Here is a 16,469-nt window from a genome sequence, read left to right as displayed (position 1 = left end):
ACGGGTGCAAAGAAATAGGCTTACGTTATTTCACTGTTAAAATACGTATAAACGGGCACGCTAAAGCTCCTCTTCAAAAGCACGCAAGCGAGGCTCTTCAATGTTTGTCACGTTTCTCAAAACACCTTGCACACCATCGGCCTCGCTTACCCACACACACCCACTCGGGTACCCCGATGGGCAACCTCTCGCCCCGCGCGCGAACACCCACGGTGCCAGCGTCATTTTGTGTAGCGATACAGAAACCCAAGAGATTCACATCCAGCACTCGGACGCGAGTCGTGCTGTCAGACACTCGTGGTTAAAAATAGGAGAGATGGAAATGACCGTAATTTCAGGTTACTCTCCGTCCTGAACTCTTTTGAGACAGGAAGGAGAAGAGTGCCTTTAATTCAGGCTGTCTCAGAAGCAAGCGCTAGAGAAGTAATTTACAAGATGGCAAGGAATTACAAGCCTCAGTGACAGGAAGGCAGCCCTACCAGCCTTTAATTGGGATTTTGGGGAGGGGGGCGTTGGCGATACTGCAAAGCCAGGTCTTTGCAAGCTTTCACGATACCTTCCAAGAATAGCAGCCCGCAGCTGCTGACAAAGAAACAAAGTTTGGGAGCCGCGTCCCTGGCGCTCCTGCCCGACGACGGGGGGAGCCCCGCGGCCGCGCGGGGGGTGCAGCGAGACCCGGGACTCGCGTGGGGCAACCGGGGCGACGGGCGGCCGGGCCTCCCCGCGGGGAGGGGGCGCGGGGGGGGAGGACACAACAGGACCGAGAGACGCCTCACCTCTACCCATCGCCGAGCTTCGGCGAACGCCGCCTGGCAGTCGCACTCCGCGTCCTCTCTCCCCTCCATGGCCGGCAGAGCGAAGGAGCGAGCGAGCGAGCGAGGAGGGGGCGGCGAGCGGCCGGTCCTCCGGTGGGGTGGGGGCGCGGGGAGCAGCCGCTGTCATTCAGCTGCCTCCTTTTAACGCTGCCCGCGCCGTCTCCTCCCCCTCCGCCTCCTCCCCGCGGAGCTCCCCCTCCCGGGAGCTCAGCGACCGCAAGAATGTGAAGGAGCCGCTGGCTGTAAAGCAACCCCGCGTCCCCCCCCCGGCCCGGGGGCAGCCGGACGGCCGGGAGGGGCTGCACCCCCCGCGGCGGCGGTGGCGGCTCCGTCCCGCCGGGCCGCGGCGCCCCTCGCCCTCCCGCCCGCTGGCGGCCGCCCCCGGCGGCTCCCGCCCCGGCGCATACCAGGAATAGCTGGGGACAATCGCACCTTTGAGGGCCGGCCACCTCCGCCCCGGCCCCCGCCACCTGCCGCCCCCCCCCGCCCCCGGCCGGGACCGCCCTGGGGGCCGCCGCCTCCCTCCGGCGGGGCAGCGGGAGCCCCGGCCCCGGCCGGCTCCCTCACCTCCTCACCAGCGGGTCTTCCCCTGCGGCCATCGGCAGCGCCGTGGTCCGCGGGGGAAACGACTCCACACTCTTCTGCGGCGTCGTCCCGTTTGGGGACGAGGTTAGGAGGCTTTTCCACTGCTTTGGAAGCCACGAGAGGCCCACGCTTTGAACTCTTTTCACGCAGAATGACCGAAGCAGCGATGCCTGGGGCAGAGCTGGAGCCGCACAGCTCAGCCTCTGTGCTTCCCTCCTGCTCTGAGACCGTTTGCAGGAATCCTGGTTTCGCTCCCAGTACCCCCACTAGTGCCCATTGCTTTATTTCACTCGTGCCGCTGCCCCGGATACACTGCAACACTTTCTTCGTGACTTCTCCACTCTCCCCCACTGCCCCGTGCCCAGGCTCAGAGCCAAAGCCCTGGCCTGGTGAGGCCGTTCTCAGCCCGACTCCCGCGCACGGCTGGCTGGCGTGCGGGGCTCTGGCCCCTATGGTAACCACAAACACGGGGTTGGTTGGGATGATGCTATGCCACGGCAACCTTTCTTCCACCCTGACCTAGCCCCTCAAGCTGGAGCTGGGAGAGAGCAGGTGTGCTGACCGAACACAGCAAAACCCTTTCTTCCAGTACAGGGGTCGCGAGTAGACACAAAGTTAATGAAATATCAGGAAAAAGAGCCATTAGGGTTGTTGGTTTTTTTTTTGAAGTACTTTATTTCCTTTTAAAGTTGTATTGAGGATGATCTTTTTCTACTTTAACTGTTAATAATATTTTTCTTTCCATATCTTATCTGTAAGCAAAACCGAGTTGCTGCACGCATCTTCTGCTTGTATGGCCCAGCGCAGAACATATCAGGTAATTTTTTAGGGATTACTGATAAAAGATAACTTAAAATTTGTACTGCACACAAATTAGCTTCTCCTAACACGTTTACTTGGGAGCACATCTTATTTCTGCTCTGTAAACAACCTTCTTAGAATAGGAAAGAAGATTTTAGGAGATCAATTCAACATACCAAGAAGCTATTAGCCATCAGTTTCTGCAGTACATGGAAATTAGTGTTAGTGGTGGTACGCACAGGAAGGAAAACCCAGTGACTCTGGCCGAAATAAGTTCCCCAGGAGATGTTTGCATTTATTAAAGTTACAAATGCACAGAAATTATGTAGTTAGCTCCTCACAGTGGTATGATTTGAGACATCTATGCTATAGAGCCAGTGATGAATGAAACTACAATCAAAGCTGTAATTTTGAAATTTTTTCCTGCTCCTTTTCTCTGCTCCAAGCCAGATCAGCCACAAGACCAAATACAAATGAAGAATCTGCATTTTTCTTGAGTGGGAAGCAACAGAAAACAGTCAGAAAACAACCCTCTCATCTCGCTATTTAACATTCATGACTACAAAGGCTAAAGAAAAGTCTAAATAAAGCACATATGTGCTGCTGTTGCTGGCTGACATCAGTTTGTGTTAGCTGTCATTACTAAACATTTTTCTGGAGAACTACTGCAGCCTTTCCCAGATTTCTAAGGTCTGCCTTTTCACTTCATATAAAAATATGATGCTTGTCCCCAAGTAGGAGGAAGTAACTACGAATACTATAAAAGTTTAAATTTATTTGAGAATAAAATTCTATGAGACAGGTTTCAAAAGAGGTCATGTTTAAAAAAGTTTCCAAGTTCTTGCTTATTTCTGGCTGTTTTAATTCATTTAATGGCAAATCAGATCACTTTGCTTGTGAATCAAGTGTTTAATGTTTTAGATCAAATAATTCAAGTAATTTGAGTAACCAAGTAATTCAATTAAATCCTTTTAGTAAGCTGCATGGACCACAGCAGCTTTCAAGTTGAAGTTATTCACAGAGTAAAAAAAGTTCCTTCTTCCTGAAAGTGAATTTTGAATCAACTGTCACAGATAATTTATCTGTGAAAGTCCAAACAACCAAAATACTTTAATACTCCTTTGTGCTAACAAGGTAAGTCACCAAGACTCCTAGATCAGAAAAAGACTACATATACTAGATATGACTGCTAACTGTTGGTGTCAAAAGTAGCAAACATAATATTATTCTACTCCGCAACTGTGTGTGCTCCCAGGGATAAGTCAAGCAACAGTTTATGTCATGTTCTTTTCACAGAGAGTTCTACAAATACGTGATACAATAATATTTTCTACCAAGCTTCTTCCCTTAAGAAAAGACCATAGTTATTTTTTAAATGTGGGCTGTTAAGTGTGTTTATTTTCTAAAACTTACATTTCAATGACAGAAAACACTTCTTTCTCCTTTTCTTAACTGAATCATGCAGCCATGATTGAAAGGAAAGGGCATTGTACGGGTTATTAAGTTCTTATGGTTTCTCAACCAAGTGGTTGTAATAACATGGGAAAACTTACACCAATATACTTAAAAGAGCTTGAACAATCCTGATTGCTTAATAGCACACCAGCTCCACTCAGCTAAAATTAATAAAAGTGCTGAGCATGCATCATGTCTTCACTCCCACATGCACCATTTCCATAAGATGATGTGTATAGCCGGCCCAGACTGCAGGAGCTGAAGAGGGATTTCCTGGCCATCGCTAGCACTGCATGCCTGTGGCCAAACCATGCTCCACACAAAGGTGGCGAGGCTCTGGCAGGGCTGCACAAGCTTGGAAATAGAGTGTTGTTTTCCCACAGAGCTTGAGCTGGGCATCGCAGAGCCAAAAGCACCATGTGGCTCTGCAGGGCTCACCAGCCCCTGGTCAGGACCTTGCTGGACTACACAAGTCAGCCAAGTGTTTGTACCTCACTCCTTGTGTCCAAGTTATACAGGTTCTGTCAACGCCAAAAGATATTCCAGCATCTTGTAGATCCCTTTACTTCCTGTGCTCCTCAAGATGGTACCCAATGCCTGTACCAAAGCGTGGTCTGACAAGCACTGGAAGGCCATGACACCGTACGTGTTTGGTGAGATAGTATTTCTGCAGTGCAGTCTTTCAAAATTTCAATCTAGCAAGGGACTGTGCAGTGGAAAGATACAGTTCAGCATAAACACTGGTGCATTGCTCTTCCTTTGTCATCTCACACTTTTGAGAACCTTTCCAAAAGCAATGTTCACTAAAAAGTACCATCTTATATACTAATAAGCCGGAAATTAACACGGAAAGTAAAACAAAATAGAAGGAAACCTTACCCTGCAGGACAACTGATTTGAAGGCTATGTAAAAAACGCTGAGCAAAACTATCATATTGCCAAAATACTAAGAATTCTTACAAATAAGTTTTTACTTAAGATTCAAGATGTATTTTTCCAGTGTGACCATGAAAAATCTAACCTTGATTTCCTTTGTCATGAATTCACTTAATCAGTCCTCATACTCAATTAAAGCTCCAGTTCTGAAGTAATTTTGCAATAAATAATTGCACAAAACCCCTCCATTTATTACGTAAACCCACCAAAATTTTCTGAACATCGAAGGGCATATACAGTGTGAATATTTCCCTAAAGCAGACAACTGATGTAGCTAGTTTAACAGCTTCGAACTGCACTTCCTTTTCCTCTCTTTCCTCACCCTCCTCCCTACCCTAAAAGCACCTTACCTATATTAACTACGGCTTACTTTAAATGTAATCCTCCGAGTCACCTTTAGCATAAAATATGCAATATCCCAATTAAATTGTGACAACTTTTATTTGATTTTTCTGATATTAGCAGGAAGACAATGCAGCTTCTTTGGTTACTAAAGCCTTTGATTTTTATTTAAAAGCAAGTTTCAGGGCTTTACTAATGAGCATGGCAACATAAAGCAAGTCTTAACGATACTGCATTTTATTGCAGTGAAAAAGTGCTCAAAAATTCTGCTCATTAGCGTTGTTCTTTCCCCTCACTTTTCCAACCAGCTCACTTACAGAAAACAGACTCTTGTTGTTAGAGGACTCTCCAGGTGACATGTTTTAGACGGACACTGACTTTTTCTTTAGAGTGCAAAAGATGTTCTTAAGTGATAAGACTGACTCCCAGGCCTCCTTCTTTTCTATAAAGAAGGAAAACTCTGCCAGACTGCTTCTGGCATAACCCATTCGTTTTTCCTGCAACGACAATTGATAGAGAATGAAAGCACCCTCTGGGACACAGAGGGTTTGGTTTCCTTTGGCAGAAGTCTTGATTGGAAGCAAACCTGAATTACTTCACTTAAAAGCAACAAATAAGGAATATTCTTCCAGAATGTCAAAAACCTGCGTATTAACCAAAGCCAACCTTCACAAGAATCCTAAAGCATAAGATTGCTTAGCCAAAAAAACCCCACAACCCCCAAAACAACCAAGTTGTTACTAATTCAAGTGTAGAAATTGGTCAACAGTACCTGAAGATCCAGTGGGTGGGGTGGGAGGGATGGCACAGGGGAAGGGTATCACATAGCATTCAGTAATGCCACCTGACAAACTTACAATAGATATTCCTAAAGGGGAAAAAAATGGATATGACTATCATGGCTATCTTAGAATCTATAGTCTGTTTCTGTTCTTGTTACACAAAACTTCATTACAACAGTCATTACTTTTCTATCATTTATTTCAGTTAGGTGAGATACTCCACATTGCTGTATTCACCTGTGTGTGCCCTCCGCAGTCCTACCATTTGAACTAGCATTAATTACTAGTGTGGCTTTTCTGGAGCAAAAATCCACATTGTTTTTCCACATATACGAATAGCAAACACTGGTTTAACTAAAGCTTTTTGACAATTTATTAACATTATTTGGCTTGAGAAACAAAATTAAGTTTTATTCAAAATGTAAAGATTAAGATAATTTTAAAATGTTGAAGTAAGAAGAAACAGTCCTTTTTCTGCTTTTTTCTTCCATATATTTATTTATAAATGATGCACTGAAAAAAATGCCTTTGTCTTTTGAGTCATCTGCAAAAGTTCTTGTAATACTCTTGTATCATTATAATTAAAAGATGGAGATAGCCCCATATTTCAAGTTTTTACCCATTAACATACCACATACTCCGCTCAAAATATTATCTGTGAATGATACAAATGATAATCCTGCTCTGAACTAGCTCATCATTATTATGATGAAATATCACAGATAGTAATTCCCAAAACTTTTAAGGGGGTACAAGGGGAAAAACCCACCACATAGAAGTCTTGCACAAAATGCATGCGTGTATATAATGCCCAAAGTTGCTTTAGGAACAAGCAGCAAGATATAGCAAGGACAAATGCAAAGTTTATTCCACGTATGCTACAATTAATCATCATGTTAGGGAAGTATCAAAATTTGTACTATTAACATATGGCAACAGTTTTATTGTTACAATACGTTGCAATAGATTAGCCCCACTGGAAAAGGCTTTTAAGCTGCAGACAGTGCAATTGCATTAAATCTTAGTTCTTCTGGGTCACGTTCCATGAATTTCTTGCAAACTTCTATTGCATCCTAGGAAAAAAGTTAAAAACAAAAACAAAACAAAAAACACTATAAATCATACTTATTAAAAAAAACCCACAACTGAAATATGAAGATATGCTTTATACAAATTATGCTCAAAATGGGTTTTTCCATAAAGGATTACTAAATAGTGTGACAAAGCTACATAAACTGTATTTCAGATCGGAGTTACCACTATTCAAGATTATTTACAGTGCTCATATGGGCAGCATAAGAGAGCAAAATTTTTATGCAGAACCTTAGCAACAATGATTTTTGTGACTGAATATTACTTTGTGCAACAGATGTGTTGCCTGTCTCACGTTCTAAATGCATCTCTGAAGTTTGCTTTTACTAGTACTACTGTATTCTGAAATTTTTCCTTTGTCTCAAGATGAATCTAAGCTGTGTGGGGTAAGTAATTCCTTCATCTAGCTTTAGGGTGCAATCTGGAGAACACATGTTATCAGTAAAACAGAAAAAAGCCACATATGAAAAAAGGAAAGTTTTATCCAACTTCTCCCCCTGCCCAAACAAGCACAAATTGTATGCAAACTTCACAGACATTAGTCTACGCTACTAAACTATACAAGGTTTTGTTTGTTTGTTTTTTAGTTTCTCTGGTTTCTTCCTTTTGTAAAGCTAATCCAGTCTGGATACCATAGAATTCAGATCTATGCATTGCTTCAACTTCGCATCATTCTGTGGGGATGACAGTTTATCCTCCCAATTCAGTGTATTCCTTTCCAATTCATTTCTCAGCTAAACAGCTCCTGACGCAAAGCAGCACACAAAAGAAGCCACAAAACTGGAGAAGAATTATTATTAGCAAGTGTCAGAAAGGAAAATCAACTTCTGTCTAGCATGGCAACTATCAAACTATAACTAAACCAAAGGAAAGAGAATGAAAAATTATCCTAAGTTTTCAGTCTGATGACTTCATCTCATGTACAATTTGAAAGGATCAGGGGTATATGAAAATCTCAGCACAGAAGAAAAGTCAATCTGATCTTCTGTTACGGTCAAGCCTTCTGACATTTCTTGTTACCATGTTATGATACTCTGTCATCCAGAATCACAACATGAGCGTTCCGAAATACCTGTTTTAAAACTTAGTAAACCTAATTTTGTCTCACCATCCCACTTGCTCTATTCCTCATCAAACCATAAATATAACAAAACTTTTGTATAAATATTTTTATATTTTTTAAAATGAATTTTGTGGAAATGTAGCAAGAATTTTGTATAACAGCATTTAAGAAGGTTTTCTATTCCTACCTCTAAAAAAGAATCGTCGCTAGTTTCCCCATGGTTTATTGGAAATGGCTTGCGCCCATCTGTTGAAACACAAAGCAGGATTGAACAACACATTTAAAAAATTAGAAAAGCATCATTTTTCTAGTTAAAAGTATTTGAACAGATTTTTTGCTCTTCACCTACAAAAATGCTACCTCATTTTTCATAAAAGAATCACACATTCAGCTAGCTATTCCTTGGTCTCTCCTCCACTGCTGACTGCTTCAACAAGTATCATTACGTACAGTCTGTTACATTTAAAAAATCCAATCAAAACAATGAAATACTTTTTAATATTTTATTTGAAAACCTTAAGGCTATAAGTTGCGATTGTTTTAGTGCTGGTATAGTACTTAAGTTTTTCAAGTAAGAAGAACAATTTCAACTACACTTAATGGATTTACCCAGACAGACAGCTGTACATCTGTGGTCTTTGACAGCTGTGATCAGGGACTCCACAACAGAACAGAATACCAAACCCACCCGTTTGAAGAGTCTGGCATAACTGAAATGTTACTCTCATTTAAAATAAATAAGCAAACAAACCCAATCAGTATTAAGTACTTTCGTAGCATTTAAAAATGGTTGCTATAGTTAATTATTTCTTCTCCCATTTGCAATATAATAATGCTATCATTCTCAGCATTCTAAAAATAATTTCATTCACAGAAATATGTTTCAGGTTACTTGTGAAGAGCTAACAGTATGAGAACATATGTCAGGATATCCTAAGTTATTTGCTAGACCAAATTCCCTTTTGGCTCTGTCCTCCCTTTTAAAGACTTTCTCCCTCCCCAAAGATTCCATCGAAGTTGACAATACTTCCAAACTATGTTTTCCATAACTAAAAATAGGTTTGATGTTAGAAAACTTTTGGATTTACATGAACAAGAGGTTGTTCATTGTTGTAACAACCATGGCTGAAGATAGAACAATACAAAACCCTCAGAACATGCCAGGGAAACAGAACTGAATGTCCTGTACTGTTACAAGGTAAGTTTGATTCCAAGTTTATTTATTTATTTTTAACACATACATCTTGGCAGAACATCATTTTAATTTCATGTGCCTATAAATAACGTGTTTTCTATGGCAAAAACATCATAAGCATTTAACTTCTATGTGCTTCCTTAGCATTTTCTGCCTGCCAAAGCCCACATGCTGGCCACAGTGACTGAAGCCAGTGAATCAACTGAAAAACCTTCTCTCATTTTCCTACTTTTAAGTATTTTTTGCTTTCTTCTGCTGGTACAGAGAGAAGTTATTTTAAGAACAAAGGAAACAGTAGTATTGGCATTCCACTATACAGTGGAGCTAAATGCCTTTTTTTTTTTTTTTTTTAATTTAAGCAAAAAATTCAAGTGGGTTTTATCTTGCATCATACTTATGGAAAATAGCTAAACATGGCAATCATAGTCTGTAGTGTGCTTTTTAAGCAGAGCAAATGAATGGACAATGAAAAGGTAACATGGAAATAGTAGCACACAACTAAAAGAAGAGTGAGCCATCCATCAAGCCAATTTAGACTCATAAAATATTTCTATTGCATCCTGCAGTAGTTGCCTCCCTATTTGACCTAGTTCACTGACAGACATACAGCATCATAAAAATATAGAAACATGTGCCTATTGTTCATGACTTACCACTGATAATAGCCCTTAGATCACCTTAATACTAACATAAGCACTTCTTACATATCGCTTATGCCCCAGGTTACGATTAGTTGTCACCTGTTAAGGGCATTGCTTAATTACGTTTTGATTTTCAAAAGATGAAAATGTTCTCACCATAAAATACTGCAAAAATTATGTTAGGAAAGACCACTGACTTGCAGTTTTTAAATCCTGATCTACTTGCTAGTTTTCTGAAGCGCCTGCAGCAACACCTAGTTGCCCAGCAACATGTTTAAGATTGGTGTCATTAGAGAATATCTGAGCAGAACTTGGTGCTACACAATCTGAAGAGGGAAAAAAAAAAATAGCTGTAATTCAGAAAACAGAGACTACTGTTTTACAGTTAACTGTCTAGTGACCACAAAAAGATAGAAGAAAAAATAACCAGCCTATAACAAATGAGTTGCAGAATATTAGTAGCTGCTAGTATCCTGACTACATAATTTCAGTTTAAACTGTATCACACTATTTAATAATATAGCTAACACTTCTAAAGTGGCATACAGTTCATTTACTAATTCCACAAGCAATTCAGGGACATAAGTATAACAGTACTTTCCTCTCTGAAACTTTTGAGTGTTCATCAACTCTTTCTTGCTTCTTGTCCTTGTAAATCATAAAGGAAATTTAGAGGCAGTCTAGTGTTCTGTACCATTTTATCTTAATAGGAGGGAGCTGAGGGAAGGAGAATCCAAAAAAACGATGGGAAGAAGGCTGCAATTGTTTGACAGAACCCCCCACCCCCCAGACCTTACGATGCAGCTGAAAAGAACCTAAGCCCTACATTACATCAGGTAATCTCTCTCAAACTTTGACCGTTAACATTACTACTTGTATGTGTTCCAAACAAATGGAGAGAGCAGATAAAAAGTGTTCTTACCCAATTCATAGAGATGACCACCTACATTAACTAACGCAATAAAGTGAAGATCTACTTTTTCATCTATACTTGGTGCCTGCAAGACAAAACAAAACAAAAAGAAATTGTGTTCACTAAAGCTCTTATCACAATATGCTTAATGAGAACATATCATCATAATATGCAAAACACCTGGCCAAGAGAAATCACAAGTGAGAAGCACATTCTGGATCTATACAGAATGGCAGAAGTCACACTGCAGAACATTTGGGAATAAAAAGAAGCTTTCTGGAATGCACAGATCAGTAAGAATCCTTTCAGTAAAGTATCTGGAAGTACTTCCAATTATAGCTCCACATAAAAGCTTTATTTTTCATTACTGAATTAGAAGTAGTATCAGCTCAAATATATTAACATTAAAAATAGATATTCATATAAATAGCAACTCCTTCACTAACCCATCTCCCATAACAAAGTGATGCAGGGCTGAGCTCTGAACCTGTAGTATTTTAAAACTGAAAATATTCACTTGATCAAAATCATTTTTTCCTTGTAAGCCACATATAGTACAGTTAACCTGCTCCCTTGTCACAGGCCGTTGACAGAAACAGTCCACACATCTTAGGTGGGGAGGAAGGAAAATAACCAGAGGTGCCTAGACTGAAATTTCAAAGTGGCATCATACCAAGAAAAGGACTGAAGTGCAGTGACAGCATCAAGTGACATGCCTTAAAAAATGGTTACAGTTGGTAAAGGTCTATCTAGCCCAGTACTGTGTTGCCAACTACAGCAAGCAAAAGCCTTTTCAGAAGAAAACAGGGCATGCACAGCATGGTACTCTGCCAGCACACACTCCCAGCATCCACTAAGCAGTGGTTTTTGAACTTCTGAGCCAAAAGGTGCATCACCACTGTTGCATTCAACAGCAATTGATGGTCTTATTTCCTCATCAATCTGTCCAGTCCACATCTGAGCCTCGATCCACAATTTAAGAAGATACTGTTTAAGGGAATGGGAAAAAGCACCTCAGTTTTTCTTAAATTATCGAGAATCTGACTTCTGTGAAAATATCTTCCCTGCAGTTTTCTTCCCTCTTGTAATTACTGTTAGCCTTATGTGAATTTCTTGAAGCACCCCAAAAATCTAAGAATTTGCCAGAAACAGATTAGAGTGTAAAATGAGTTGTAGAACCTAACAGTCGCATCATGTTTTCAAGACTTTTAAAAGTCTCCTTCTTCCTGATGGTCATGAAAAAAGACTTTAAAAGATTATTTAAATTGAAGAAATGTAGCAAACCACCAGAAAAATAAAGCAAAGGACAAGAAGTCTCCATAAGTCCTTCAATACATCAAGAACGTCAAAGAACACAGCATTACAGAGGAACTGCCAACAGCTTACAGAAATTCTATGTAGCAAGCTCAAAAACGAAAGAGAGAAAAAGAAAAACAAAACAAAAAGCCACACAACCTCCCTTCACTCTCATTTGAGATTCATCTCCATGACCAATTAAAGTGTGAAAGCTGTAAGTACCCTGTTTCATCTCTGTTTCAGAGGGCCTAGAATGGCGAAAAAGCGTTCCTGCCGCTGAAGACAATGCGGCCATCCACAGGACGATAGGACCTGTCCACCAGAACTCCAAGGAGTCTTTTTCCCCTATGGCATAAGTGAATTGCCTTTGAGAATTTTGCTTTACAGAAGGCCAAACAGAGCCAGGGCTTAGAAAAAAAAACCGAGCAAAACAAGCAGCCTCTAGAGTTTGGATACCCCAGTTGTAAACTTCCAAGGCTCACAGGTTTCCATAACTTCCTGAAAACCGCACAAGACAGTAGCTGACAACCAACGGGAATAACAACAAGGTGCCATCGATTAACCAACAGTTTAGAGGCATCTAAACCGTGGTGCTACAAAAGTGTGCAGGCAGGCAAAGCTGACAGCTCTTGCCAAATCCCACATTGCCACCTACTCCCCGTGTAGAGATATGAGTTCACGGCTGTTCACTTACCAATTAAACCTACCAACTGCGAAATCTGGGCTTAAAGAATTTCAGGGTTAGAGGAAAGACTACTGCCAGTTAGTCTCACTTTAGGAAGGAAATGGCTTAGCATTTAAAAGCTTGCATGTGAACATATGCTACCTGGGCTCAAATTGACATTAACTAGAAGAGCTCAAAGTATCACTATTTCAGAGGACTTTGAGATGTTCAGAATTTGGTTTTGAACACATTTAGAACAAAATGCAGTTGTCCCTTTGACCATTTTGAGGGTTGTGTTCTTTGCCAGCTTCTAATAAACACCTTTTCTATAGAGGGACACTTGGCATGCTTGGAATGCTGAGCCTATATACAGCTAGAAGATGGATAGGGAAGCCATCAAAAAAAGCATGATTAACTTTTCATATAGTTTACTTGAAGACAGTGCTGCTCCAATAGAATCCTGCTGAGTTTTTGTACATGCCTAATCTAAATAACGTGCTTCCATTAAGTGCTATTGCCACAACCCGTGAGAAATGTTTTATGTTTTTAATTCCCTAACCTCACAGGAAGAATGAAAGTGCCACGCCATTATTAAAGTTTCTACCACATGGTCTAATGTAGACAGTCTCCTTCCCTTGTGATTTCTTTTCATCTAATGTAGATAGTAGTAAATGTACTACCAAGTAGACCTATTACATTTCTTGAAAAATTAGGATTTCAACCATTTTTGACAGGCAATTATTGCATAATCACAAGCACAGAGAAACAACAGGGTCTGAATAGTCAAGATTACCTAAAACTTTATATTATAAGAATCTGTTGCTTATGACTTAGGCAAACAAGTAACTGGATTAAACTTTCCCAATGTGATGAATCTGATTCAAAATCTCCCCGTCCCTCCTCAGGGACAAAGACATCTGTTGCATATGTGTGCATGCACGCACGCACACACAAAAAGAAGCTTAGTCAGGCCAATTTCTGCTTCACTGGGAAGCTCTAGAAATTCTAACACTTGAACCAGAAGATTTTACATTTCAAAGGAATGGAAAGAAGAGGGAATGACAGCTTCAGGGAGATGTGTTTTGTGGTCTCCTTGAAAAGCTACACCTTTGGCCAAGTTTTCAGCTTTTAATGAACAGGCTGTATGAATGCGTAAAAGAAGAAGAGAACCTAATTCTAAGAAGGTTGCCTGCATGTTCATTACTAGATAGTGTCTTCAGAGCAATTACAGAGGCTTTTCTCTGATTACTTTTCTTGTCAAAGACCACTGTAACATCAACATCAGTCAAAAGTATTGGGATGACCTGTTCCTTTGATTTTTTTCACTTAGAAGCTCACTCAATGTGCAAAAGGAGACAGGAGATTTGAATGACCACAGGTATGAACCACAAGGAAGGAGAAAGACACAGAAGTCTAAACAAGATTATTGTCTAACCAGGATTTGGAACTAGCCTCTGGGATTCAAAACTCATTTTTCAAGTCTTCTGAAGAGCTGTAGCACTCAGTGAAAGAAAACTTGTATTTACTTCCCAACCGGAAAAGAAAGAAAGAGGACAAATACCAGTATCTTGGGTCCTTACAGAAGATTATGCTATGGTTTCAACCTTAGTATAAGAAATAAGTTTTGGTAGCATGGGTTAGTGGACATGACTTTTCCAATTTATCTCTTCAAAAGAAAAAAAAAAACAAAACCAAAAAAACCCCCACAACTGAAAAATAATGACCAGTAGACTTGAAACTGATTTGAAGAGGAAAAATGCAAGAAGTTTAGCACTCTGAGAACATCTTCTCAGCTGTAATTTGTTCTCAAGCTATTGAGATAATGCTCAATGATAATATAGCATATCTTCATGAATACCCAGTCTCATATACAAAAGTGACAGCCAAGGTTGTCATGCTCTCTAATCTTGGATACCACATTAAAAGCACCTAGATAGAATTATCGAATCATTTAGGTTGGAAAAGACCTTTAAGATCATTGAGTCACGATTTTTCAGAGAATTTGACTGTCTTCTCTGCTAACTGGACATTCAAATTAAATAAAAAACAATTGTTGACTGCTGTGAGAAGTCAATTTTAATTGACTTCTCTCAGGCCAATACCCATTAGTTCATGTTATCGAAACAGAGCCTCTACATTTCTTCTTCTATTCTTCACTAGCAGATTTCAAATCAGTAATTTTTAAAATAGCACTTCCCGAAGTTTTTACCGTACAAATGGTAACCCTTCCTACTCCCTCTTGTTGTACTGAGAAATTCCTTGATTTTACCTTTCACCACTGCATTCTGCCCTCTCCTCATGAACTACAACACTCTTCTTTCTTGTTGTTGCACTAACCTTCACAAGCTCAATGGTACACCCCTATATCACTGTTTGCCCAATCATACCAGATGGCCTAATAAAGTATATTTCATCACCTACACAGTTTATCTTGCTAATGCACTTACGACATTATCCCAATCTAAAAGTCAGTATTCAATTTTCATGCATTTGAAATCTTTTGAACTTAGAACAAAACTGTTCATCAAATTTGATGTGCAACTGGTTTCTATTCCCCAAACTGGGGACAAATGTTTCTGGGCCAAACACACAACTGGGAAAAAAAGAATTTTGTCTTGTTCTCATGGACATACTGAACAAGTCCTTACCTCATCCCACTTAAAATTTATTTATGAAATACCACATTATAAAAACAGGTTCAATGTTACATGACAGATTTCAGGCAACTTCTTCCAACTAGATCTTGTATTTTTATTATTTCCTTACACTTGCTCTTGAGAGAATGGAGTGAGGCAAGAAGTCTCACAAACCAGTTTAGCAGAATGCTTTCCATTACAGGTAGTGACTGGGAAAGAAAAGAACACCTCTTGTGTTAAGTCAAGAAATTGGCATCAAGAGTCTGTCAGGTTCTGGAAGAAGGGCGGTAAAGACTGATAAAGAAAAGACAATTTTGCAGAACCTTGAAGAATAAGAAGTTTCAGATGCATCAAGTTGAAAGATCATGACAAAAGTAACTGAAGTCTATGAGAAGAAAAAAACCTTAGGGGTTTAACTATACAATTGCACTCAGGAGTTAGAATAAGCCAAAGAAAAACCTATTCAAAAATGAAGTTTACACAAGAGAACATTATATACGGTTTGGATTCAATAAATTTTGAAGGGGAAAAAGTGATGCAATTGCTATTGGGTAGATTAGGCATCTGTAATTTCCATTTTGAAGCACAGAACATGCTTGGACAAATGTACTGTGTAGGCCTGTGAAAGGCATTTGAATCCTGGTTAAAATACTACAATTAAAACAAAAACCACTGGAATGATGATCACAAGTTTCAGCAAGATTATTTCTGGCTCATTCTCACAAAACAGTGACATCTCTATTCATGCTCAATATACTGCAGTGAGTTTACGGTATTTGAAATGCTCTGGAGTTTCACAGTTGAACATACATAGCTAATTTAGATCAAAGTATCCCTTGTCCAGAATAATGAAAAAGAATTTCTGTAAGAAAGGTGCTGAGGGACTGTCTTGAGTGCTGACCCAAAAACAGACAAGAAGTTCCTTTGTTAAGTACCGCCTTATGTATTTTTCTACCATGCTGTCATGGTAGACAAGCTGTCTCAAGCTTATTAACTCTATGTCCCCAACTATAGCTAGAACACACAAGTGTCAGGTGAGGTACACTTCCAAGCTGCAGGACAGTAGCATCTGATTTTGAATGGGAGAATGTCAAGCAAGAAGGTGAAATTCAGAGATGGGGTCTATCAATGACCAGAGTATCTGGATACAGAATGTTTATACAAACACAAATCTCCCTTTAGATCCACAAGCAAGAGGGATTATTCAGCAGTATGCTGCTCTAAATAGGTATTTCTTGGTTTTTGTTTTTGTT

At 40.2% G+C, this 16,469-nt stretch overlaps 2 protein-coding genes across 2 annotated transcripts in view; both read right to left on the bottom strand.

The window, feature by feature from the left end:
* LMO7 (LIM domain 7) overlaps nt 1-972 on the bottom strand; it is a 136,850-nt gene extending 135,878 nt beyond the window's left edge. Inside the window, exon 1 of the mRNA XM_075488261.1 lies at nt 777-972. Coding sequence (XP_075344376.1) covers nt 777-845 — 69 coding nt within the window. The 5' untranslated portion in view covers nt 846-972. The remainder of the gene's footprint in view (nt 1-776) is intronic.
* Nucleotides 973-6,559: 5,587 nt separating this feature from the next.
* The window catches only part of UCHL3 (ubiquitin C-terminal hydrolase L3), a 44,497-nt gene continuing 34,587 nt past the window's right edge, over nt 6,560-16,469 (bottom strand). Inside the window, exons 7-9 of the mRNA XM_075488201.1 lie at nt 10,630-10,705; nt 8,059-8,117; nt 6,560-6,789 (exon numbers count right to left, since the gene is read on the bottom strand). Of these exons, the coding sequence (XP_075344316.1) occupies nt 6,706-6,789; nt 8,059-8,117; nt 10,630-10,705 (219 nt within the window). The 3' untranslated portion in view covers nt 6,560-6,705. The remainder of the gene's footprint in view (nt 6,790-8,058; nt 8,118-10,629; nt 10,706-16,469) is intronic.

This window comes from Mycteria americana, chromosome 1, assembly GCF_035582795.1.
Source record: "Mycteria americana isolate JAX WOST 10 ecotype Jacksonville Zoo and Gardens chromosome 1, USCA_MyAme_1.0, whole genome shotgun sequence".
NCBI classification, from domain to species: Eukaryota; Metazoa; Chordata; class Aves; order Ciconiiformes; family Ciconiidae; genus Mycteria; species Mycteria americana.
This window is presented reverse-complemented; position numbering and strand designations above follow the sequence as displayed.